The following is a 25,758-nucleotide window of genomic DNA, read 5'->3' as shown; positions in this document are numbered from 1 at the left end:
TACAAATATAGATACGCTGTGGGGAAGCTTCAAGGCCATTGTATCGCACTGCATCAAAAACTTTGTACCATTGAAGACCAAACGAACAAATACACGTAATCCCTGGATAACACGCGATATCATTCATGGGAAACGCAAAGTAAAACGACTAAGTAAATCACTAAAATCAAAAAATGACACTCAGGTAAAACATAAGCTCACGAACGCCATCCGTGAAATGAAAGCTAAAATTAAGGCAGCGAAAACAAACTACTTCTCAGTTACGCTTCCTAATTTTTTAAAACACTCCCCTGGAAAATTTTGGAAATACCTCAGCCCCAAAACAAAAAAAGACACCTTCAACTGGCAAGGACAAAATCAAAACTTTGCAAATTCCTTAAATACATACTTCCAGTCTGTGTTGACAGATGACGATGGCCGCACACCGGAGAGTATTCACCGCAATCAAACACCGCTAGACATGCCAACAATAACTGAGACAGGCGTGCTCAACCTACTATTATCAATAGATACAAAAAAAGCAAATGGTCCTGATAATATTCCAAACACTTTTTTGCAAAGATATGCCGAAGTCAACGCGAAATATTTACATTTAATGTTCAATAAATCTTTATCAACCTGCAGTCTAGCTAATGAATGGAAAATAGCGAAAGTTATTCCTATACACAAAACAGGAGGCAAAGATGACGTTTCAAATTACAGACCAATATCACTAACGTGCACGGTAGGAAAATTATTGGAACACATTATACTAGAGCATATCACCAGTTATGTTGAGCAAGAAAACATTTTATCGCCTGTTCAACATGGATTTCGAAGGGGACTTTCAACTATCACCCAATTACTCGAACTAACACATGATTTGTTCCAGAGCATTGATAACCAAAAGCAAGTTGACTTGATTGCACTTGATTTCTCTAAGGCGTTTGACAGAGTTAGCCATAAAAAACTAATTAGCAAACTTAGATCAACTTTAGGTAACGGCCCTATTATCAATTGGATCGAGGACTACTTAACTAACCGATCTCAGTATGTTGTAGTTAACAATGAAATTTCTTCTACTGCGCTCGTTACGTCGGGAGTACCCCAAGGGTGCGTCCTTGCTCCACTTTTATTTCTTATCTTCATTAATGATCTGCCCTCTAACATAAAAGTTAAAATTAAACTTTTTGCCGATGACTGCATCCTTTACAACGAAATTAACTCTGTAAATGACCACGATGATTTAAACAGCGCCCTTCATGAAGTGGTAATATGGTGTCACAAATGGCAAATGGAATTGAACATTAAAAAAACAGCCTTCCTATGTGTAACCCGTAAAAAACAAAGGTCCGAATATGTGTACAGCATCAATAACATACCGCTCACCCGAGTTCACGAACACAAATACCTTGGATTAATCATTTCACATGATCTAAGATGGGAATCACATATTAACAGTACAGTATCATCTGCTTTAAAACGATTGTTCTTCCTTAGAAGACGGCTTCGAGAAGCGCCACCGGAGACTAAACTGTTAGCATATAACACATTTATACGATCAGTTCTCGAATATGGAAACACGATTTGGTTTCCCTACACACAACAGCTCATTAACAAACTAGAAGGAGTGCAGAGAAAGGCAATTAGATTTATCTTTAACAAATACAGGACCAGTGATTCACCATCCCAACTACTAAATCAAGCATGTATTCTTACTTTACAGAAACGCGCCAGACTAGCACGACTAAAATTATTGTTCCAATTAGTTCATAACTCGTTAAACATAGATACTTCGTTATATATATCTGTAGATGAATCGAGACCATCCCGGCATAAGCACCCATTAACCCTTAGAGAGTACGCATTCCGAACCGACTGTTTCAGATATTCATTTTTTCCGCTTGCCATAAAAGAATGGAATAGTTTGAACCCCTCTATCACTACTAATACATCTTTGCAGAAATTTGTAACTCTGGTAGAAGAACAGTTGCGCGATAATTAAATAGATAAATAAATCATAATTACACAAGTACAACAGACCACTCGTATCACTGCATATAACAGCATCTGTATGAACATACTACTTACAATGTATAAAATTGCACCCTTTTCTGTGAAATATACTCTTTCGTTATGTGTTTTATTTTCTGTTATCTGTGTTTTTTTCCCATACTCATGTAATTACTTGCAAACAACAGTGTTTTTAATGTATACCATTCCATTTGTATTCGCTTTTACTATGTGCCCATCCTGTAAAAATCCCAATGGGATTGACAGTATCTGAAATAAATAAAATAAATAAATAAAAATATGGTAAGGTTATCCAGAGACATGTACCCGACTCCATTCAGCATGTAGCTCTGAAGCATACTTTATAGAATTTAAGGATTTGTACAAGCGCAGCTCATTGTATATTTACCGCTGTCTTGAAAGCGTCGGCTTCGTATTCGAGTCTGGGCCACTAATGTATATATTTCAGTCTTTTTTTTTATGAGCCTCCTTCAGATTACGCTGCTATGAGGCTCAGATGCATGTCATTGTCCTGATTGTGCGAGGCAGTTTTTTCTTAAGCTTCTGGCGCTTCTTTTCCTGTTTCAATTCCTGGCTTCATTCTCCTTCGTGTACATGCCGGTGCAGGCAGGCATGTGTAATGCTCCTCGGTTAATATTTATCCCTCAGTTATGACTGTTGATCCGTAAATTGCTTCTTATGTGGTCGCAGACAGCCTAATTCAATAAGCGTGTGACAACGAAGCAGCCGCGGTTCCTTACAAGAAAGCAATTTTGTCTAGAACTACAGACAAATATTGAAAGGAGAGTAGGTTCAATCTGTCTTCCTAAGATAAAAAACATGACCATTTATAAGGTATACAATGTGTCCTACATTGTTCATGCAAGCATATTCGAAACACATTAAAAACATCGTCCTGAGGAAGAACATTAAGGTATACAAGTTGATCGTGCTGTCTTTTTTTTTTCAAGGTAGGGTTGATTCAGGATGGTTGTCTTGTAGTTACGATTTTCCTTGTATAATTATAACTGTTGATACATTTTGTCTTGTATTGCACATTGTATTTAACTTATTGTTACTACAGTACTTAATCTGTTATTTTGCACCCCTTACTCAATGCCCTTCTGGGCTCTCTAGGATATCTTAAGTAAATAAATAAATAAATGATGCCAGTTATATGGTTCTTTAACCTCGTCGAGTGGGGTCTTCAAGCTGCTTCAAAAATGAGCATAGATAGTTATAGGTTCTTTTTTCTTTTCTTTCAGTCCAGTCCGCTGGAACTACTTTTGCGCATTTTCATTACTTACAGACAAAACAGCCCCGACCCAGTCGATGAAAAAATCCGCGCAAGCCTATTGAAATGCACACAAAGCACTGCTAAGGTAGTCCGCATATTGAAAAATCCCACGCTTCAACTTTTGCTTTCTCTTAAACGTGATTCGTACGCATGATCGCTTCTGCGAAACCAGGTAGGCAGAACATCACTTCCTCCAAGCCTTTGCACAAGGCAAACTTTCTTATTAAGCAGTCGGACTGCGCAATAACCTCACCGGCTGCACCGCAAGGCCAGGTGTCAGACGAGATGCCGCTAATAATGATGGCGACATTTTTCTATGTTTTCATTTCCTCACTCATCATCTACCCTGAACCGGCTGCCAGGCACGCGAAGTAAGTATAAGACGACCTCGGCGAACAAAATTGCTCCTGTCTCGCCCCCGGTACGGCCGAGCGAGCGAGTATAGAGGAGGAAGGTTTTCCCATAGTCGTCGAAGGTAAATCAAAAGAATTCAATAACAAAACAAATGTAAGCGCACTTTGATAATGATGTTTGTCCGCGCGTTTTTCTTCATGCCCTTTGTGACCGTGCGTTTCGTGAGCTTCGATCACGATTATTCCATAAACGGAAACGGCGGAGCCGGGTATAAAAACCGCAGCCAAGTTAAAGCTTGTTTTAGATTCCAACGCGAAGAGGTCTCCATACGAAGGATCACAAACACCTGCGCTTCACATCCATTGATTTGACGCCATTTTATCCTGAGAAGTTACTCTGCACAAGGTGAGAAATGGCATGTGCTCATTACGCGTGTAAGCTACATGGTTTATTGCTGACTACCACGGTTCTTCATCGGCTTGCGGTATGGCTCTATGCGGGGATTTCTATATTTTCCTTTGAAAAGCTAAACGTAGATAATCCTGCTATCTATCAATTTAGCTCTAGATTAATAGCAACAACGTCTAATACATAGCTACAAAGAGGCGATTGGGATTCATGCAGAAATTTGAAGGCGGTGTATACGCGCTTCAAATTCTAATATCCGAATTCATTTGTCCCAAAGATAGCGCCAATGTGACCAGCGATCGGAGTGGAACCCATATAACCAAAATATTTATGAATCAACAGAACACAACGAGTTTACGTAGATACATACGGCATGATCAACTCGGCGGACGATTTTTTCAAACATAGCGCAAAGTTCGAGCAGAAGAGAATAATGGCTTCGCCTAAATCTCCACCGAGAAAGGCGTTTATTGTTATGATTCGCGAGTTAGTGTGAGCCAGAGATGACAGAAAGCAAAAAATGTTTCGTTTTCCACCAACAGCCGTACTCAACTATTCACATGATCGGCCAAAATGCACCTACTTGATTTCCTTCGTGTGGAGATATCACATTAACCTTCTAAAATAAACGCAATTCACTTCACTGGTCAAGGAATTTATTGATCTTAAACGGCGCATGAAATAAACCAAAAACATTGCAGTCGTTTTCCAGTGACGCGAAAACGTTTCAACTAACATATTTTGCGGAATCTTGAATAATTCCTGCAGATTTAATGGTATATTCTCGACGGACTGGCTGTTTAACCCCTTCCTAAATCTTTTTTTTTTCAGGCTAAAGAATGGACGCTAAGAGGAAAGTCCTTATTTTCGCAGCTGTACTACTGATGTCCAGTGTTGCATCATCGGATGAAGGCAAGCGTTTTGCTGAAATACTATTCACATCATCTATTCATCTGCTTCGGAACACGAGCATGCCAACGCACAGTCATAGACGAGGAAACAAACTATGAAGCGCACACTCAGAACTACCTGTCGTTGCGGAGAGCGAGGACTCGCTACGAGATAAACATCGGCGAAAGATTGCTGCCATCATGTGCGCGTGTCCTTTCCCTGGCTATTTACTTGCGGTGGTAGCGTTGTGTTAAGCGCGCTTGAGAAGGTAAATGTTAGAAACAAAATATAATAGAAAATATAATATAATGTAATAGAAAAGAAAACGGCGTTAAAAAAAATCCGCAGGGATTAACCACAGGAATAACAAAAGAGGCCACAACGGCATTCATATCCACCTCTCTTAACGACGAATACGCTAATCCAGGTACCGTGGCGTCCAGTTCACAGCCAGCATTCCTTTTATTTGTTTTCTGTTCGTCAATCCAGAACGTACAAAAAAGTTTCGGTTCGCCGCTTTTGCATTGCAGCAACTCTCGTTAATTGATAAACACTACAAGTACTTAGTTGAATCAGCTCTACTGCGCACTGCTGTGTTTAGACTAACGTCTGTTGCAATAATTTCTTTGTATGGAAGAAGTTATCGAATAGCTTCTGGAAGTATTCTACACGATTTTTTCGCCTATATGAAATAAGGAACTTTGACTCCTGGCACCAACTTCGGGGAATAGTGACCGCAGTTTTACTGCATTTCGTACATGACTAGGGCGAAATCAACATTTACAGTTGTCCATATAGCGCTAGAACGGCCCGCTCTATTCTGAATTTATGACAATCGAAGCGTCCTGGCAGGCCTATAGAACTTATCAATGCATCAGGAGTTAAAACATAACCCACGGCATTGTGCAAGCACGATAAGTTCTTCCTTGAAGCTCTAGCCCATTTGTGAATGGCGCAAGTGCCCACCGCGGTGCGCCGCTCGAGCGCTCTATTGACAGGTTTGGGGTCAACTGCACGACAAGACTAGTACAGATCATTTTTTTTTTGTTCGTCGCGCTTTCTTCAGCGAACTAAACTCTTTACGCAGTATTCTTATATGTGTTTTTCTTGAATTTCAACTAAAATTTTGTTTGGTTACATCCAAGCTGTGTAGCCGCTCATCTAGCCTGTACGCACGGGATTATTTATCAATGGTGCCTTTAAGCGCAGATGAGGCACGTGACACTGTCAGGAAGCGCAAGACAAAAAGTGATTTCTTGTGATAGATATCCGAAGGTTAAATCCCGGTTTATTTAATACTAAAAGCCAGGGACAACATCCTTTTCCTGAAAGCTTCAATAAAAAAAAAACGGGAAGTTTTCTTTTACTCAGCGGAAGGAGGAAGTAAAGTTGATAGCTGTAAATTACCCCTCAGGAGCATGACCATTGCCAACCAAGCACGGACGACGTGATCAGGGAGGGCATGTCTGCTATCTCATAAGCACGCAGCAATGAGTATACAATGAACACTCGGTACCAAAACTTGGAGACTCTAACTTGGACGTCTCAGTTTTATGACAACACACAGAATAACGACTGATAATCTAAGAGTGAATGGCAACAAATACGCCATGATGATATCACATCCACGCTTGGTCGCTTTTTTTTCACCTGACAATTAATTTTTCTTAGCACAATGATTTAGAAAACAGCAGGAGTTAAACCTACTACTGCTCGCCTTTAAGCTCCCATTGCCCCCGAAATTCCAGACTTTTTGTTTTTTGCCCTTCACTACGGCGTCTCTCATAGCCTGAGTCACTTAGGGACGTTAAACCCCATAAACCAAACCAAATCTTTTCTTTCTTGCGCCAAAGGATACAGCTCACTACTGAGCAGTCAGAACTCAATCAATTAGTATTTCCAGTTCTAGGTTATGAGTCTAAGAACCTTGAAAGCATAATATTTTGATGCCCATTGAAGTGACCCGACTGTTCTCTCTCGCAGTGTGCTGTGTATTTCGCTCCATTAAACATGTCGCTGCTATACCCCAAGAATCAGAATAGCCCACTTTCCTTTTTTAACTAACTTGAATGTTTGCACTTACCATGTCCACATATTTTTTTCTCTTTTGTTCTGTTCTTATAGAGGTCTGCTCGTTCCATGACAAGCATCTTGAGCGTGCAATAATACAGGATTTCATCGCCAAGCTTCCCGCTGAGCGGGCCGAGACTGTAGACAGCGACGGTGAAAATCCGGGGGAGTCAACGCCAGCCCCGGACGTGACCAAGTTCAAAATTCTCGGCCTCAACACTCTGCGGCCGTTCGGGCCCTACTTAACATTTTGCCCTAACGGAAGTCATGTGGTTCAGTTCGATCTGGTCAACGAGAAACCCCTAGTCCTGGTCGGATCCTTCCAGGGAGACAGCGGCAAAGTTCACGAAATCGAAAGTCGGGCGTTCCTTGTGAGGTTCACTGCGCAGTTTGCCGTCACTGGCGCCGGCGAGAACGTCAAACTTCATCATCGAGTGAACATGCCCGTTTCTATGGTAGGGCTAACGTTTGGGCTGAAAGGTGCCGACAAGGACACTGACGAAGCCCTGGCATCTTTCACACGGACCCTCCCTCCGCACTTCCTTCATGATTTGTGGCACGGAATGCTCTTCTCCGAACTGGAAGCACTTTTTGCTGAAATAGCGCCCAAACCGGAATGAATATTGTTTGTATCTTGTGTTTTACGCGTATTTTTTGTTACATCATATGAGAAGTGGTGTTTCAAAATAAAGGGGGTGCACAGCGAATGTTGACACTGTAGAAAATTACGACCGAGATCTCCACCTCATTTGAGATAACAGCTAACAAAACATTCGTAAAGTTCTGCAGCAGCTGAGTTTTCTACACCAAGTCAAACATTTTGTACCAATACTTTCAATGATTTGTGTTTTGCACATTTGGAACCAGTATCTGTGGTGTGCGAAGTCGTAGCGTATATCTCGAAATGCAGCTGAAAAACCTCTGACATCGAAGTTGATGTTGAAGTTGACGAACAAGCAGAATAATTATCCGGGAAACAGATCTTCGTGATTCGACGCTCCGGAATAGTCGGTACTTTTTTCTGAATCTGCAAAAGGTTTGCTAGCATTTTCATCGCTTTAATGAACACGTGGCAAGGGTAACGGCACAGAAACTAGTGATAAGGCAAAAGAAACGAAAGGGGACAACACCCTGCTACGCTGCATATTGTAGTTTGCTTTGTTGTATACCTGTCTTTATTTCACTGGAAATTGTACCACTGCCTGTTGTTATTCTCGGCATTAAGCATCTAGGTCTGTAAATTTGCAACCGGAACTGCTGTTCCTGTTAGCAGTTTGTATTCCAGTTTTGCGACCATCCTGTTTCTATCAACACAAACACGCGCGTGCTCAGTTCAAATAAAATCAAAAAGAAGCTCCGGGCTTCTGACCTTGCTTTTCATTCACGAAAGCTGGAAAGTAAAGGCTCATTCTTTCCCATCGCTTTTAATAGCGACGCACTAGCTTTGGTAGGTTTCAATGTTCAGTGAAGACAAAAACTGACCAACTTATATTCTACTGTTGCACTTTGTTCTTCTCTCTCAAGGCTGGTTAGAGCTTAAAGTTTGGCAAGTTGGTTAATATCCATGATGGAAAAAGCGAGTTAAGACGCGCGTCTCAAGGGACAGAAAATAGTGAACCAAAATATAAGAAACCACACACGAGCAATCAAGAAAGTTACACGACTGTCTTTTTGTAACATTCTTTTTCACATGTCCGAGAAACGGAAGAATTTGCGGGCTCCGCACATGTCCGGAAAAAGACTATATGGACACGTGTCGCCAGATTCCTGCTGTCAATGACCCACCAGTAAAGTTGAATGTTGCTGCAGTTAACGGACATTTACAAATAATTTGACATTTTACCGGATTGGTGTCCTCTCCTGATGCGCTGTATGCCATTGCCGGCCTTTTAGTTCTGTTAAGTTTTCTACCTTGTTTGTGCCCTGTAGCGCCTACCTAGCTGCTCTGTAAATAGTTTTTTTTTGTGTGTATATATACACACACACATGTATGTCTATATATGCTTTCTGTACATAACCATGTCGAAGAAATACAATGAAATAAAAAAAATGAAGGAGTGCTATCAAAACTTTTATTTCCTCTTTCGAGGTATTCAGATGTTATTATTAATAGGACGCGAGTGGTCGCCAATGTCAGTTGGAGTGCAGTGAAGACGAGACAATGCGCTCGCTTTTATTGGTAAGCTCAAGTTCTCAATACAAATCAATGGCTTCCGATATATTCGCTTCAAAGCGGCAAGCACCTGCTCCGTAGTTCCCCAACTCTTACACAGCGTGCTGTTTTTCAGGGTACCGCAGCTCCATTAAGGAACATACTATATGCGCCCGCACTGAATGTGGCCAGGAATGCGCCTTGACGATTTCACGATGCCGACGACTAGAGTAAGAGTGAGGCTCGGCAAGCGTTGTGCCACCTTGAGAAACACGTGCCCATGTCTGAAAGATGCTCTTTAGAGCCATTACCTTTTTTTTCTTAGCTCTGCTCTGTTAACGACAGGGACTCAGTCGTCCATCGTTACTGTCTTGTTTTTGGTAGTGGGAGGGAGATGACCTCACAGATGAAAAGCAACAAAAGAGGAAAACGCATTAGGAGTTTCTCGTTATTCGAGGTGTTTGGCAAAAGCAGAGGTCGTTCATGAAGGGGGGGGGGGGGGGGTTTAAAGGGCCTCGAAATTCAAATTTTTTCTTAATGTTTGGTTTGTTGCTGGCAATAAAACAGAATGTAAGCGTGTATAACAGGCTTTGTGTGCGTCACACCAGCCGACTTAATAGAATAGTTTGCGTATCTTCAATCACTGTTGCCAAGCAAGTGAATAAAAAATGACATTCAGCACATACAGGTATGCAGTTAGCACGTTTTGGGCTCTTTTTCTTACTGCAAGTTCCTTGAAGTGGCTAGTACTAAAGAGTGGCACTAATCATGTTTTATAAAAGATCATATCATTTAGCAAAAAGTCATTTGTCCCCGCTTTTCAACCTTGCCTGAATATTCTGCCCATCCTTAAAATTTGTTAGCGCGATAGCGTTAAGGAACTCGGGTCGCAGAAAATCCGGCGTCGGCGTCGACATTGACCGTGAACGAAAAATCCGCGCAAAATCCGCAGAGAAGCAACTTAGGAGGCAGGTGAGACCTAGATCACGCGACTTTGTGACGTCATCACAACCTGCCCATAAGATTGTGAGTAAGCTGAAAACTATGGCAAGTGGCAGGTAAATTCATGACTGACGTAGATCACGTGAATTTGTGACGTCATCACAACCTGCCCATCAGATTGTGAGTAAGCTGAAAACTGTGGCAGGTGGCAGAAAAATTCATGATTGACATACATCACGTGACTTTGTGGCGGCATCACAACCTGTCCACCAGATTCTGAACAAACTGCCCACTGTGGCAGGTGGCAGGTAAATTCGCGATTGGCCGCTCGAGAAAAGCAAAATCAGTCGCCCAAAGCCCACCTGTGGCAGCACCTTCCATCCCAGGACAGTGGCGCAGCGTTTAACCGCAGCACCACTGTGCCAGAGTGGCTTGAGGACTCCCAGGGATCGATGAATGTGAAGTGAAGTATGACCAATTCTCCCGATATGAGAATTGACCAATTACGTTATCGCGCCATACTTTTAAGGCGGAGTTTAAGTGTCCTCTCCAATTTCTTTGTCTTCATGCAGTACAGTGACTGATGACACTTGAGATGTGAGTAGTGGAAAATATTTAGCACTCAGATTGTCAGCGGAAATAATTATAATTTTAATTATAATTTTTATTATTTTTTAATTATAATTATTATAAGCTTATAATTTTAATTCGGTGCAAATGTAATTTCCAACCAACTAGCACGGCCACTCGGTCGTTGCTGCGCTCAACGACAGAAAAAACAACAATGATGTCATTCAAAGTATCATATTTCCCAACTGTCTCACAGCATTTGGCAAGCAATGCAATCGTTTTGCTATTCCAGCATAAAGGAAATTTCAATTTCAGATGAAAAAATTACAAATACACTACCAGCAGTTTGATCCAATAAATCTTTTCAGCCGTGAAATTGATTGCCGAAGAATAGGAGCGCTTACCATTAACATCGATGAAAGGTTCTCAAAATATCGATCCAACATAACTAAGCATAGACAATATCTCCGGAACTGTATAGTTAACACCAACGACACAAAAAGACCGAAAATGAAAGGCACAGGGCACTAATAGCCAATTAATTCAGCCATATCGGCGAAAAAAAATAAACTGCAGCAACCAAGGTGAAACTCCACCGAGTGGCAATGAAATGGGGTAAAGGAATCTGAAAATTATTTTTCACCGAATGTTCACGCGAACTTTTCATACCAGCCTATATGCAGTCTGTGGGAAGTCTTGAAACAATGTTTGTTTACAGTTTATGGGAAGAAAAAAGCAAAATATATTGTTGTCCTCCAATTTCCAGCTCCAATTACAGTGCATTTCCACCAGTTTAATACAGAAACTTGCTTTCCTGAGATGAACAAGACGAAAATGCACAGAGCACATCGAGGTCGATGTAGTTTTGTGGTTTGGAAATGGACGTTGATGAGAACAAATTCTCTACTGTCCCAACCAGATGTTTCATTTTCAGCATTTTGAGTGCAGGACACTTGAGAAATGCAGTGAGAAAGCTGAAATTACTGAGTGAGGACAATTGTTTTTAGTTGTTTTATGCATTATACTCCAAGGTTGCCCAATCGGCGCGCATTACCATTTTTCTTAATGCGTAAGTGGTTGAAAAGAAAGCGCTCCCTCAACCTGAAGCCACGTTTAAAGCCGCACCACCTCTCAGCAAACTCAGTGCTTATATGCAGTAGAGGTACGCAGGATGTGAACACTCGTAGCGGGAGTTGGGGGACATAATCAGGACACGTCCTGAGGCGTATCACAGACCACTAGGCGCGTCAAAGTACACCACGACATTTCAAGCATAATGACGGATATGACAACAGGATCGTACGTCCCGAAATTGTCTGATTTTCACTTCACTGGACACCACCATACACAGGAGTAGATATTAATCGTAGCGTGATTTTTGTCAATTTTTTTTTTTCATCGTGATTCCTTATCACGTGCGCTCACTCTATGAACAGCTTTGCTCGGCAAACGAAGTGTCCGTATAAGAGAGGCATGACTTCAGAGTGCCTCTGATTAGATATGTCCACTTTGTGACGCTATAATGCACGAAGGAAGTGGTGGACAAACAAGTGAAAGAGGAGTGCAATCATCGCTCTAGAAAGAGCGTGTGCCTTTACTTCCGCTTTTTGGACATCGCCTTTTAAGTCTCTCTCTGAGCATATCAAGCCCAAGCACTTCCTCACAGAATCCGGCTGATTTCTGTAAAATATATAAGGATCGCCCCCATTCTCATCTCAGTTGTCGATCGCCACCGGCACCTTTCAAAGCATATACGCTTTGTATTACAAGCGGCTGCTTCCGTTAATTCGATAGAGCCGCAGTTTAACTTTTAAGCCCATCTTGCTTTGTTGTACAGATCTACCGGAGGCCGAAGGTTAGAGCACAATGACCTATGTAGGTACCATTTTTATTGTTTTATATAAATTCGAAACTTGACGTGGTGTCTCTTTTGTTGCTTAAAAACAGGTATGGCTGCTTTGATTATGTCGCCCTTTTTTGCATTTCTTATAGTCACCTGCATTATTAATGCTTATGCATTGTATGGCTATGTTTGCGGTTTCGTGCCATCACGAGTTTGTCCGCACGATTACGTTCGAACGAACGGGTTTATGTGAAAAAGAATGCTACCATTGAACACAGCATCAAAAAATGTCGTACGGGAAATCAGGGGGTGGAGGTGGGTTAATTATTTAATTAATTAGAGCCAAAATTGTCCAAAGAGTCACCAGGACCGACGCAAAAGTTCCGTCAAACTTGAAAACGCCAGAAGTGCGGCCCCACGCGACCGGAAGTGCGGGCGGAGCCAACGCGTGGCGCCAAATTTGAAAACTAAGCATGGTGCGAAGCTTGAAAACTCAGATGGGCAATTGACGGAAGTGATCGACTTCGGGTTTGAGGGTCTCGACTTCCGGTCACGAGTCTCAGTTGACGTGAAAAGTGTGGAAGTGTTATGTCGACTTTTTAGTGTGACGTCATAATGTGGACATCACAACGTGTGACGCCATGCTTACGCATTTCTCTAATGCGGGTGCCGCAGTGATCTCTAGCGTTTTTTTTTTGTAATATTAAGCAGTTGTTGATGTTGTTGTTGTCCTCTAAATAATGGCGCGTACCCACTGCGGTGGATTGGCAAAGGCGCCCAATGTAGCGCAAATAGTCAGTTGTTTTACGCACCGTGTGCAAAATTTACACCTGACTCCACCTGTTATTCACCCCTTATTCTAGCAATCTCATTCTCCACATCGCAGCTACTTTCGGGTTTTCTGCAGATGCGCATACCCGAGGAAGCGCCGACGTTGTAACCCTTGCTATGAAAATAATGCAGTTAACCAAGCTATATAAGTTATCAAGTGGTTTTGATATAGTACTGAACCCCATTACTGTCTATTTCATGAAGCCATTGGTGTTACCTGATGTTCTGATATATAACAGTCACACTTCAGCACAGAAGTAATCCATTTGATTTTCCGTTTTTCTTCCATGCAGAATTTATTGAACACAGATATGGGACGATACACAGCACTGCGAGCTTTCGTCTACTTGTTTCTAGGACTTGAAGTTGCCTACTGATGCGTTCGTAAGTTGCTCGCTCGTGCAATGCTCCGCTGCAGTCATAGCAGCGCAGAAAGCAATCTCCTTCCGCGAACTGTTTCAGATTATATGATTATCGACCAAAGTAGCCAAGCTCGGGAATCAGCCGATTGGAATTTATAGCAAACGAACCAGATTACTTTACTCCGTCTTTTTCACCTGAGGAAGGTCAATGTGTGCTTTATTAAAGGAAAACAATATAATTTTAGGATATTCCAGGCGTGATGGGATGAATGCATTCAAACGTAGTAACTCCATTCTTATCCCCGAATTAAACACTTGCTAGCTATTAATGATGTCATCGTTTTATTTGTGTCAGCAAAGACGTTCGCATTCAGTGCATAAAGAATTATTATTTCCAAAAAACTTGTTCTCGTGCGGATCGATTTCTGCTTGAATGATACCTCCCGAAATTAACAAATCACCTCGAGTGAAGTGCACGCCGATTGCTACGCTTTTATTACGGCATAATATCGTAACTGATCACTTCACTTGTTTCCACTCTCATTAGGTATGCATCGAAAAATTCTGCTTAGACTTTAGTGAAGGTAACTGCCTATAGGTTATTTAGTATTTATGCCAGGTTTTTACTCCCTCTATGCGTTGAAATTTTGTGCTATCAACCGCTTTCAGTAACGAACGAGCATGTGTATAACTAGTAAACTATTTAACCGCATATAACTGTTATTGGGCATAATATAGCACGTATGGTCATGCAGTCTGTGCTAGTATTTCAATTTTTCACTCAACTCTAGAGTTTTTACCGTGCGTTGCCTTATAATCAGCCTGTGCATTTTGTACCTTCTTGTATTACAGTACGCCGTCCTGATCCAGCGCAGGGACTCAAGCACGACCCCACAAGTAAGGACCTTCTTCAACAAAAAAGGTGTTAAGCAAAGGGTGTCGTACAAGGGCCAGTTCAGTTCGAAAAAGAACCTCGCCAGTGAAAATGGACAAACGCAAAGCTCGGTAACATTTCTGGGGGACTTCTGCGTCAATGCCATCCCATCTCTTAAAACATAATTTTCTTTTGAACGTAACACTCCAACAGGTGCATTCGACTCAGCAGAATAGAAGTATCCTCCGGCTTTCGCTCTTAGGGTATCGCTGTCTACAAAGCATATAGTGTTTCCTTCATTAATTCTGCCGGCGAATACCGTAGTTTTCCTTGTATGCCTCGTACGTCCGCACGATAAAAGAAAGCACGCTTCGCAACTGCTCTCTTTTAGAAACAACAGTTCCAACTTTTGTTGTAAGTGCATAGTAATCGTGTGCGCCGGTCATTTCTAGTGCTTCCCGAAATGCGCAACCAGCCAAAAATCCATTTCACATCGCCTAAAATGAGTGGCAATTCTCAAAACATGATTTGAGTACGAGATTAGTTTTCATTGAAACTTTGACACATTAGACGACGCTAACTGCTTTGCTGCACATTTCTTATGCACCATAATAACACAATATCTGCTGCTAGCCGTCGGAGCCCAATTGCCGGATCCGCAAGTAGTGTCCGACATCTCATCAAATGGCTTTTACAGAGTAGTTCAATCCGGAAAAGCAATTTTTCCTATCTTAGTAGCGTGTGGAGAAGAGTGCTTGAAGAGAAAATAAGTTGGATTTTGGAATAATGAATGATGAATTAACGCAATATACGCGAAAATACCAGCTCCCGATTATAAGTGCCCATTATAGAAAAGAAGAGATTTATGCAGAATACTTTTATGATAAGCGGCAGTGTGCAATAATCCAACTGCCTCTAAAAACATAGAATATTCTGGCCATAAGGAAAACGTTGCATTAAATATCTCCACTTTGTGGCTGACTAAATATAAATATGCGTTCTGCGAGCGGGTTGCCATTGTTGGAACTGTGCTGAGGAGGCGCCCAAAATACATTCAATAAAATATCTAGACTATGGGCTGTTTACCTTCAGAAAGGGACAATATCCATATGTGATGCACAATTTACACGGCCATAACTTACGCGCTCAATCACAAAAGGTCGTGGCCACATCACTGTGCGAGGAAGTTCTGATGTGTTGAGCTCTGCTGAACAAAGTTAACCGTACAGGAATGAAACATGACAATTATTCAACTTCTACTCCTTGAAGCTGACCGAACCTTTGGCATCGATCCTGCAGTGAAAGTAATGCCTTAATAAAAGAGGGCTGTGACTTGCATCAAGCCCACCGTTTACAGAGGATTTGACGTTTTCACGGGGAAAAATAGGTGTCCTTCAAGTGTTTCTTGATATTAGGAAGCAAATGATAGCAGCTAGGAGCTGAATGGGGGAGTAAGCTGCTTGAAGCTCCATTTTAAATTTTGTATTTGCCAGTTTCTAAACAATTATGAAGGCGCTGTGTGCATTAGAACAAGGAGAAGAAAGCATCACAAGAAACAGAACAAAACAAACAAGATTTCTTGATCGAAGGCTGTGTCCGAAGACGCCATAAGGCGTTTACTAGATAACTCATTTCCTTACCGTTGAACGTAATCGAGGGCGGAATGGCGCACATGCGCATGCTTAAAGTGAAGAAAGCTTCCATATTTTCAACACGTGCATTTGTTGCGTTGATGGCAGAGGAAAACAGCCTCCTCAAAAACCGGTCTGCCGGTGTCATTTTATCGCAGACCGCTCTGAGCGCAACCGTGCGTGAATATGTTGACTGAGACCTTGCTCTGTTGTGTCCTTTCAGGGAAATATAAGCAACGATTCGTCTAGCCAGTTTCGAACTGTATGCCACATTGCACTGTCTGTCTGCGTTGCATGCCAAAAAGGACTGGAAATGTCAAATAAGATGCTGAGTTTAAAGTTTAAATGAAATAACCCACTTGAAAGCTCATTTGCACTTTAAGCAAAATGCGCCAATGCACGACACAGTATAGACCATTAGGGCGCAACTGCGTTGTGTCCAGCATTTGTACCTCAAAAATGCTACCCTTAATCCCTCGGATAGAAACTATATCATGACGTCAGCTATAGTTGCTCTCTGCATGCAATAAGCAAACGTTGAGACCACTGGCCAGTGTAGTTACTCTCTGCATGCAATAAGCAAACGTTGAGACCACTGGCCAGTGTAGTTACTCCCATTTGCCAGTGTGCACGCGGTATAGCTACCTGCATTGACATCTTTGGTGCTCTGACAGCGCCCCCATATCCCCGATAACCAAGTGCGATACTGAATCATTATAAGCACCGCAGGGTAAAGTTTTTATTACTCAGGGGCCGACAATTTCTGCATCCTGATACAAAGAACGGCTTTCTTTTTATTAGGAACGAACTTGTTCCTTTAAAGCTGAGAGTGTTTCTTTCTCAATCTCAACTCAAGCTTTCTTTGGCCGCTTCGCAGATTTCTGCGAATCCTATTACACCAGGCAGGTGGAACGTGCCCTCGATTCCGCTCTACGATTGCCACCTGTGTACTCCTCCGAGCTTGCTTCCGAGAAAAAGCACAGGGATGAGAAGCCATTCGTTGTGACTGGTTTAAATCACCTTCGACGCAGGGGACCACTGCGTAGTCACTGCGCGCACGATAAGAGGGTAAGAACGGAAGCTTCTGGAGGAAAAAAATTCAAGGGGCCACTTTGTTGACCTTAAGTGCGGTGAGGCGAAATCCTTAAGCGCGGTGTTGCTGCTTGTGTCACTCATGTATGGTTAAAATGTTAATTAAGTACACAGTTGTTTGTGAATCTTGAATGCTGGAGACACTGGAGGGCGTTTGGGAGGCATCCGTCTTATTCGACGCCTTTCTGCACTCTCCAGCGTCCAAGATAAGGAGAACTACATATGCGTTGGCAGGAAGTAGCGTAGCCATTAGCACGCTCGGCTGCGAACCGGAAGGATGGTGGTTCGTATCCCATCGTGCGCAAAGATTTTTTTCCGGTCTGACGAGAAAAACGTGACCGCTTTGCTGACAACCTTCTGCTGACCACCTTCCGTCAAAAATAATGAAGCATTAAAGGCTTTTGCCTTAAAATGTGATCCCTGCGCTTCACTAACCAGGCCTAGTGCAAGAAAAGCCTAACCACCCTCCAATGTGATGGGCCATATTTAACTGCATTAAGGATAGTTGCCGGGCCAGTTGGTACATGATCACACCGTAAAACAGCGCGCTTACACGGGACGAAGAAAGAAGACACGCACACACACAGCGCTGAACTTACAACTGCATGGTTTATTGCATTGCTCGCAATAAATACCGGAAAGGAAACGCTGGCAAAACACGTATCTGCCTGTCATTGCACACCTAACCTTGGACGAAGCCAGATTTTCAGGCGGTACAATCATCAGCACAAACGTGAACTATATGAAGCATTCATCATAGACAGGAAAGGCGCGTCATGCGTTAGCACTCCATCGATGGCACTGACAAGAAAAGAGATTAAATATCTTGAATAACCTTTGACGACATGATGCGACAGGAGGATATCTCCCCGCCTTCCTTTGGTTGTTTTTTGTTTTCCTTTCCGGTATTTATTGCGAGCAATGCAATAAACCATGCAGTTGTAAGTTCAGCGCTGTGTGTGTGCGTGTCTTCTTTCTTCGTCCCGTGTAAGCGCGCTGTTTTACGGTGTGACCATATTTAACGCTGTGTTGCAGCGCGCCCATTGCAGGGCTGAGTTATGTGTTTCGGTCACTATCGGAAGATATTTTGCAAAAGACAAGCCGCAGTGTTTGAAAGATCTTAATGTTAGATAAAATAAAGCAGTTATTGTATTGGCCTTCAACCTCATCAACATATAAATAAGCGGCACAGATGTATCAAGTGAGCAGACAACCTAGAGAAAAGGGCCTCGTTATAAAATATCCGAGGAAAAGCCAACAGACGCCTAAACCAAGCAAAATATACGGGAAAGTTACTGCTGTTTTTTGTTTTTTGTGTTGGTGAAAAAGCAATACTTGTGTAGAAGTTTTATTGCTGACAGGTAATTGATTAGAGAGAAGAAAAAAACAGATGAATGTCTTCGTTTTTTCTATTTTCTAGTCAATCACATTTCAGCCAATTAACTGAGACACAGCCACATTTCAGCCATTAAACAAACACGCAGTCACGTTCTCTATGGTTTTATTCGATTCAGTGACGTGTTTCCGCATGTACGTCATAACGAGACTCACATTTCCCTTCCCTTTCCTGCTGAAAAATTGCGAGGAAAACTTTGGCAACTAAAGTGTGAATTATGCTTCATTACACATTTTTCCATCTAATTTGAGACAAATCTGGCATTTTTCCGACTATTCCGTAACAATTTTTACTATGTCGTGACGACTTCCGGTGAATGCGACGTCACACCGTTCCCGTAACTATATCGACATCTGCGTTATTTCGATGCAATTTTGACGTTTTTGACTATATTTAAATAACTAATCAGTCTACAGTGATCAAACGGTGCATCAATCTTCATTGTTTCTTCTTCTATCTGATGCAACCTTTCGTGTTCGTTTATCTTCTTCAGTTCCCAAGTTAACACGAGCTAAACTCTGCCATAGGTGTGACACCCTCTATTAAACGGACGAGAGTGTGAGCCATTAAAGGCTTTCGCCTTAATAGCTTAACGACGGTCTAACTTCTCGCACTCTTGCATAAATTCATTCTAGCATATTGTTTGTCCTTACCTTGCGATCAAGTTCCACGTGACACTCGCGGTAATACAGGACGTCAGCCGCTATGCAGGAAGGCAGCGCTGGTGAGCAACCTGAAGGTTAGTTTACACGCAATATAAAGGCCGCTAATAGTAAAAGACTGGACAGCCTCCACCGTAAATCAGTTGGTAGAGCACTGTACGCGAAATTCGAAGGCCACGGGTTCGGATCCCACCGGCTGCGTAAGAAGCTTTCCTACTGCTCTGAAATCAATTGCCTTACGTTCATAAAATTTTACACTACAAATTTTCTATTGATTAACTTTCGCCTATGCTTTCCATCGCTTTTGTGACTAGGTCCTCTTGATTGGTAGTTTATCAACAGGTAGTGCGACATAGCCTCAGTGGCTGTTGTACCCCTTAACTACGACGAGAATGCCTTTTTCGTGCAGCAATAGTTTTCAGGCAGCGCTGCCTGATTTCTAACAACAGTGATTCGGTAGGCATGCTACCCAATCAATGTGCATAAAGAACTGCAGCTTTGCTTGAGAAGTTATTTTGTCTTTGCACACCTTTCATATGTCTTCTAAAAACACTTAACTATCCATGAAAAGTGACCACTTTTTTTGTCTTACACTTCGCGTAAATTTTATGCCGTTCGCTTCAAAATATAATTTTTTCCTTAAAAAACGGTCTGTTATTTCTCTACTGTAGATCTAGTTTGGTTTTGAGATATTTGACGTTTTTTTTTAATGTCTCATGTTATTGCATTTCTGTCCTGAAATGGAGAATAAAAGCACAAGAAAAAGATACCTTAAGTGAAAAAGTAATTTTTACCAGAATCTCGAAGATGTCAAGTTTACGCAACGCTTAATATTTGGCAGATTTAATACTCACTTTCCTGCAGCAAGAGCCAGTTTATCCTTTAATTAAAAAAATTCATTCGTTGGATATCTTCCTGAAAAAAAAATGTGATCGATAATATGATCACCCTCCTTTTTCAGCTCTCTTTGAGGACTGATGCAATGATCGAGCTACTACCAGAGTCGAAAGAAATGAGTCCGCGAAGCACTTTCATGATGCACACTGGTTAGTGTTACCATGCAAAAGAAACAATAGGAATGCCTGTTCATGCCTTGCAGGTCCTCAAGTTCCACTCAGTATCAAGAAATCCTGTTGTGACATCGCTGCTGTGGTACATTGGGCTTGATGGTCCCGTCACCGTCACACACCATGGCGTAACCATTGCTTTGGAAATTCCCGTCCATCGTCACCTGTCATCGCTTTGTGAAGCCAGCATTCGAGTTTCTCAAAAGCCAAGGGCCGTCAGACTGAACTCCTCTAATATAACTGCCGTCGATCAACATGGCAGCGTACGAAATGCTCTGTTGCAGTTTCACGCAGAAAGATGGGCAGGAACAGCAATCTTGAAGTCGCTCGTGACGGACCACATTGTGCAAGTGATGAATGGGTGAGTTACGATGATTACTTTAAACACCGCCTCGGTGGCGCTTCTCCAAGTAAAGAGAAGCTTTTTGCATCGTGGCAAAACGAACTCTTGCAGACGTCGGAAAACAGGTCAGTCATGCTAATTAGTAAAGTGATTATAACTTGGCAGTTATCATGAGTCACCTGATTTTCTGGCGTCTACCAGCGCTGGTTTCCAAATGCCCCAAAATCTTCCTTTTAACTGAAGAAACGAACATTTAAATATTACTGGTGGACTTCACAAAACACCTGGTATATTGCGCAACTTGAGTACCACGTTGAAAAAGAAAGCATGTTCAGCAATGTGATATATGGCTTTAAACTGAAGAGAAGTGGCTTACCTGCAAAAAGTGGCTGAATTCACAACCTCTTCCTCACTCCTAATGCAAATCTCGCGCTCTGCCCGCGCACCACCGATTACGCTCGCGCAGGCACGCCCGCATGTCGACTTGAACTATACAAACATAGCACCCGAGTAGAGTAATGTTGGGGAGGAAAAAGTACTCTGCTTTACGAAGTCATGCAGAAAAGGTGGTCCATACCAATAATGACATTTCTAATTTCCTAGCGTTCACCGGGAACTTCGAGGCGATTCAAGAGAAACGTGATGTAACTGCAATTATGTCTCCGAGTTTAAAGCAATGAAAGTATTGGTGTTTGACTGAATGCAATTTATATTGCTGTGTTTGATTGAATGAATGCAATTGATTAGCTTCGCGAATTTACTAACTAAATTACTGAACCTTCATGCCATGTATACGGTTATTCATGTACGCCTTGTTCGATTTTATGTCCGCCTACCTTTCATCCCCCCGCTCCCTTTCCCCAAAAAAGAATAATTTGTTATAATATGCCGCATTCACCGTTTCTTTTTACAAGTGTTGACTTATGTTGCATACGTTGCTCTAACCCTTATTAAAACTACCTGCGGTGGCTCTTTGGCATTTCAGGACGCGTCTCTCCTTATGAAACCTACAGCGTCAAAAAAGTGAAGGACGATGGCAGAGCATCTCTGCGGCCCACTTCTGATGGATTGTCGGCGGAGACGGACTGATGTGGAAACGCCGTTGTAGACAATGGAAGCATTCGAGAAAGGTCAAACTATGATAAATTACACTGTATCGATTGTGGCGCCGTTACCGCAATACTTCTCGCTTTTATTGACCGTAAAAAAATTGTATTTTTCTGGGTAACGTGTAATAAAGGTTTCTAAACCTGGAAACCTTACCCTGCAAAGTAAAGCAAGCCTCCCACCACCCAGCATGCTTCCGTTTATGAATTCTTTTTTCTGAGAAATGGTATAATATCCTGCACATGTTGCAGAACAACAGAAAAAAAACAATAAAATATTTGGCTAAAAGCGCTCAACAGGAAATAAAAATTCATTGCCTAAATTCCTCTATTGCATTTTCCTCATACCTACCTCTCTCCATTACCCTATTCACACTTACTACATCACCCTAGTTTCCAAGAAACAATAATTACTTCATGTATGATTCAAATAACACCGCACATATAAAGTTCGAATATTGCAGCACTATGGCACAGCCCCTGAAACGTCAAATTGATTGAGATTCTGCTGTTAAGATACGAAATCATCATAATCATTTATCTTTATTTATTTGTCCCTTAAAGGCCCATGGGGGGTATCACATAAAGGGGCGGGGGGGGGGGGGGGCGGAGTAGTACATTCAACATGATTCACATTGGTGGGGGAAAAAGAATAAAAAAATAAAAAAACAGACCTCACCATGACTCATTGGCGATGTTGTTCGCGGCAAATCTGGCCCATAAGGGGTTCTTTTACACGGAGGGCAAACAAAACGCGCCTATGTGCAGTGCATTGCATTTAACGTTAAATAACGCAGTGAGCCGGAAATTATTCCGAGATCTTTCACCACTGGAGTCTCTTGTACTTTTTTTGGAGCTACTCAACAACAAAGCACAGGCGCGAGTTTCATACACATTGCGGCGGGCGCATTTTACTGGAGGCGGAATGCTAAAGTCCCATGTACTGTGCAATGTCAGTACACGTCCAAAGATAAAGCGCAAAACATAGGATAAAGATCAGATAAAGCGCAAACATAGGAGGAGAAAAACATGGAAGACAGAGTAGTTTCGAAAGTCGCACCAGACGCTCTTTATTACCCGTCCATTTGCATTTTGGCATCAAGACAAAAAGTTTCTTCGTGACGACAGAGCGTGACGAAAGCAAGATGAAAGACGTATCGGCTTTTTTCGCGCATGCTAACCGCAATTCTGTATTTATGCAATGGTCCGGTTGTGTCTTCCGTATTTCAGGGTTAAACAAAGAGCGGCCACATTTTATGATGCAATATAGCTCACAAATTTCTGCAGCATAGCTATTTTGCAGAACGTTTTGACTGTATGGGGTGTTCTAGAAACACATATAGGGGTGTTAGCAGGTTTGGTCCCACTGCATCTTAATATTAGAAGGAATGATGTTTTTACAGAAGAAGCTAGTCATCAGCCGAGACCATGCGTGGTTTAATACTAAATCTACCACGTGAAATACGCGGGTATGTATCCCAACTCATGGCGTATTTCAGTTTCCGCTAAGTTCAGTACCATGTGAACGGACGTAAGAGCGCCTCCCTTCTACTTCGCAGCCTATAAGCGAAAAAATAAAGTGTGTAAAGCGAATTCAGTTGATTATTCACACATTTCCTTCGCGCAGAAGTGTTCCGCGTGGAGTTATCGGACGAAGGCATCTCCCTGCGACGCACTTTACGACCCAGCCGACGTTGTCTCGTTCTCTTATGACACCACCTAAAGCTCCTCTTATGGTTTAATACTAAATCTACCACGTGAAATACGCGGGTATGTATCCCAACTCATGGCGTATTTCAGTTTCCGCTAAGTTCAGTACCATGTGAACGGACGTAAGAGCGCCTCCCTTCTACTTCGCAGCCTATAAGCGAAAAAATAAAGTGTGTAAAGCGAATTCAGTTGATTATTCACACATTTCCTTCGCGCAGAAGTGTTCCGCGTGGAGTTATCGGACGAAGGCATCTCCCTGCGACGCACTTTACGACCCAGCCGACGTTGTCTCGTTCTCTTATGACACCACCTAAAGCTCCTCTTACACGGAGGTTTCAACATTATGCACAGTGCGTCAGCATGGCTCAACTCGTCTTCTTGTGCAAGACATTCCCTATATAAAGAATAAAAGCGTTATCACGACATTCTCCAGGCGCACTGTGGCTCGGATACGCACTTACGCTATCGGTATGTCCCCAACGAGGCCCCCACTAAGGCGACAGCGGACTATCAGTGAACTGAGGCCGCATTACGTACTGCTCTCAATATCGCCCTCAAGTCTATGAGAGTGACGTCAAAATGGCGGCACCGCCAGATGCCGACCCCTGAATCATCCAGTTTGCAGCAGGGTTGCGGTGGCTAGTAGCAAGGCTATTTCCCGGAAGCATTCATTCACGACAAGGGACCGTAGTCTAACGTTTTGCTGCAAAGGCATACGCAGTGAATAAAATGAAGAATGTTTTATTTTTCTAATAAACTGTATTTCAAAATCAACAGCACCAGGCGAAACAAGAAGCGCCCTCACTTTTGCAATTAAGTTTGCCCTTAAGTAACTTTTGCTGCCGTCGCTAGGTAGCGTCGGCTGGGTAGCTTGAGCTGCCGCCTGATATTAAGGATTCAGCCTAATACAATCACCCACATATACATCCATCGTAAGCATGGCAGCCAGAAAAAAAACAGCTGATTCCACGGCTTTCTTGCTTTTTTTTACATGTCGTACAGAATCAAGGTACTGCGCGGATGTTTTAAGTGCGCGGAAAAATTTGTTTAAAGGCTGTGATTGCTGCGGGTCTGCCGATATAAACTTTCAAGGAGCGCTTGTCTCGAAAAGCGACGAAGACGGCTTTAGGCCTTGTTCTCAATCGGCGCCTCCTATCGATGACAAACGTGTGGTTCTGTTTATTTCTGTTCAGAAAATGCCACATGACCATGAATCATCGCATTGCAGCAGCTGCCGATAGACGGCAGTAGACAGGTGCTTCTGCTGGGAGCTTGCAATATCAATGCAGGAAATTAGACGACACGCCTGGCCCACTGTGGCAACAATCACTACTCTGCTTCGAAACCAAGTGATGCCGCCCACATCGGGCTAAGCACTTGGTGTTCCGTTGATGTGTTCGCTGTTCCGTTCATTGATGTTCAGTTAGTGCGGTATTTTTATGCGCCTGTACGAAATGCAGGAATTGTGATGTTTATGTTCCATTTAGTTTGTTTAGATTGAGAGACAGTACTTGATTTGGTAATCTTGCTATTGTCACCAAGGAGGGAACAAGCTTCTTCCCCGAAGGTCATTTGCTGATCTTCTAACTGATATGGGGTGAACCAGGGAAAAAGTAGGCGGTTTGTATTGCTTGTGTAAAGGCTAATTGCGACCGGGCAGAAAGACGAGCAAATTGAGCGTTCGCTCGTACACAGCAACCTGAATTTTCCGCAATGACTGTGTACAGACAATGTTCAAGTTTGCATATTTTCCAAGACATTGAGGTAGTGTGGAGGCGATAGAGGTAGGACAGTGCCATGGTGTGCAATATGTTATTACATTTTGAAGAGCAGGCGGAGTGATCGTGTTGGTATCGCTGGGTTTGATGAGGGCATTGTTTGAAGGGTTTTACATAATTCTCATAGCTTATAACATGCGCATCCTTTCAGCTCAGAAGAACACTTACGTTTTTTTTAAAAAACGAGATCCATCTTTTCCGAGGCACGCTGTATATAAGCCCCTTCAATAAAAAAGGGAAAAACCAATAGGTACAAAAAATCATGCCTTAAAGTTGAGAATGAATATTAAATACCAAGAGGAAAAGTAGTTTGAAAAAAGTTAAAGGTGTACTTGTTGCACGCAATATGCGGTCGCATAAGGGGCTTGTCCTGGCATCATGGAGAAA

At 42.4% G+C, this 25,758-nt stretch overlaps 3 protein-coding genes across 3 annotated transcripts in view; all 3 read left to right on the top strand.

Annotated features, from left to right (window-relative positions):
* LOC149331328 (uncharacterized) overlaps nucleotides 1-14,591 on the top strand; it is a 30,578-nt gene extending 15,987 nt beyond the window's left edge. Inside the window, exons 4-5 of the mRNA XM_089555467.1 lie at nucleotides 13,644-13,734; nucleotides 14,565-14,591. Coding sequence (XP_089411593.1) covers nucleotides 13,644-13,727 — 84 coding nt within the window. The 3' untranslated portion in view covers nucleotides 13,728-13,734; nucleotides 14,565-14,591. The remainder of the gene's footprint in view (nucleotides 1-13,643; nucleotides 13,735-14,564) is intronic.
* Nucleotides 3,918-8,401, top strand: LOC149331329 (uncharacterized). Its single transcript, XM_089556453.1, has 3 exons — nucleotides 3,918-4,048; nucleotides 4,883-4,963; nucleotides 7,067-8,401. Exons 2-3 carry the CDS (start codon nucleotides 4,891-4,893, stop codon nucleotides 7,630-7,632), a joined length of 639 nt encoding a protein of 212 aa, XP_089412579.1. The 5' UTR covers nucleotides 3,918-4,048; nucleotides 4,883-4,890; the 3' UTR covers nucleotides 7,633-8,401.
* Nucleotides 13,978-22,168, top strand: LOC149331327 (uncharacterized). The gene is made up of 5 exons (XM_089557334.1): nucleotides 13,978-13,993; nucleotides 14,565-14,609; nucleotides 17,095-17,285; nucleotides 20,467-20,795; nucleotides 21,763-22,168. Exons 1-5 carry the CDS (start codon nucleotides 13,978-13,980, stop codon nucleotides 21,779-21,781), a joined length of 600 nt encoding a protein of 199 aa, XP_089413460.1. The 3' UTR covers nucleotides 21,782-22,168.
* The last annotated feature ends 3,590 nt before the right edge of the window (nucleotides 22,169-25,758 follow it).

This window comes from Amblyomma mixtum, chromosome 8, assembly GCF_055824585.1.
Source record: "Amblyomma mixtum isolate Tamu chromosome 8, ASM5582458v1, whole genome shotgun sequence".
In the NCBI taxonomy this organism is placed as follows: domain Eukaryota; kingdom Metazoa; phylum Arthropoda; class Arachnida; order Ixodida; family Ixodidae; genus Amblyomma; species Amblyomma mixtum.
This window is presented reverse-complemented; position numbering and strand designations above follow the sequence as displayed.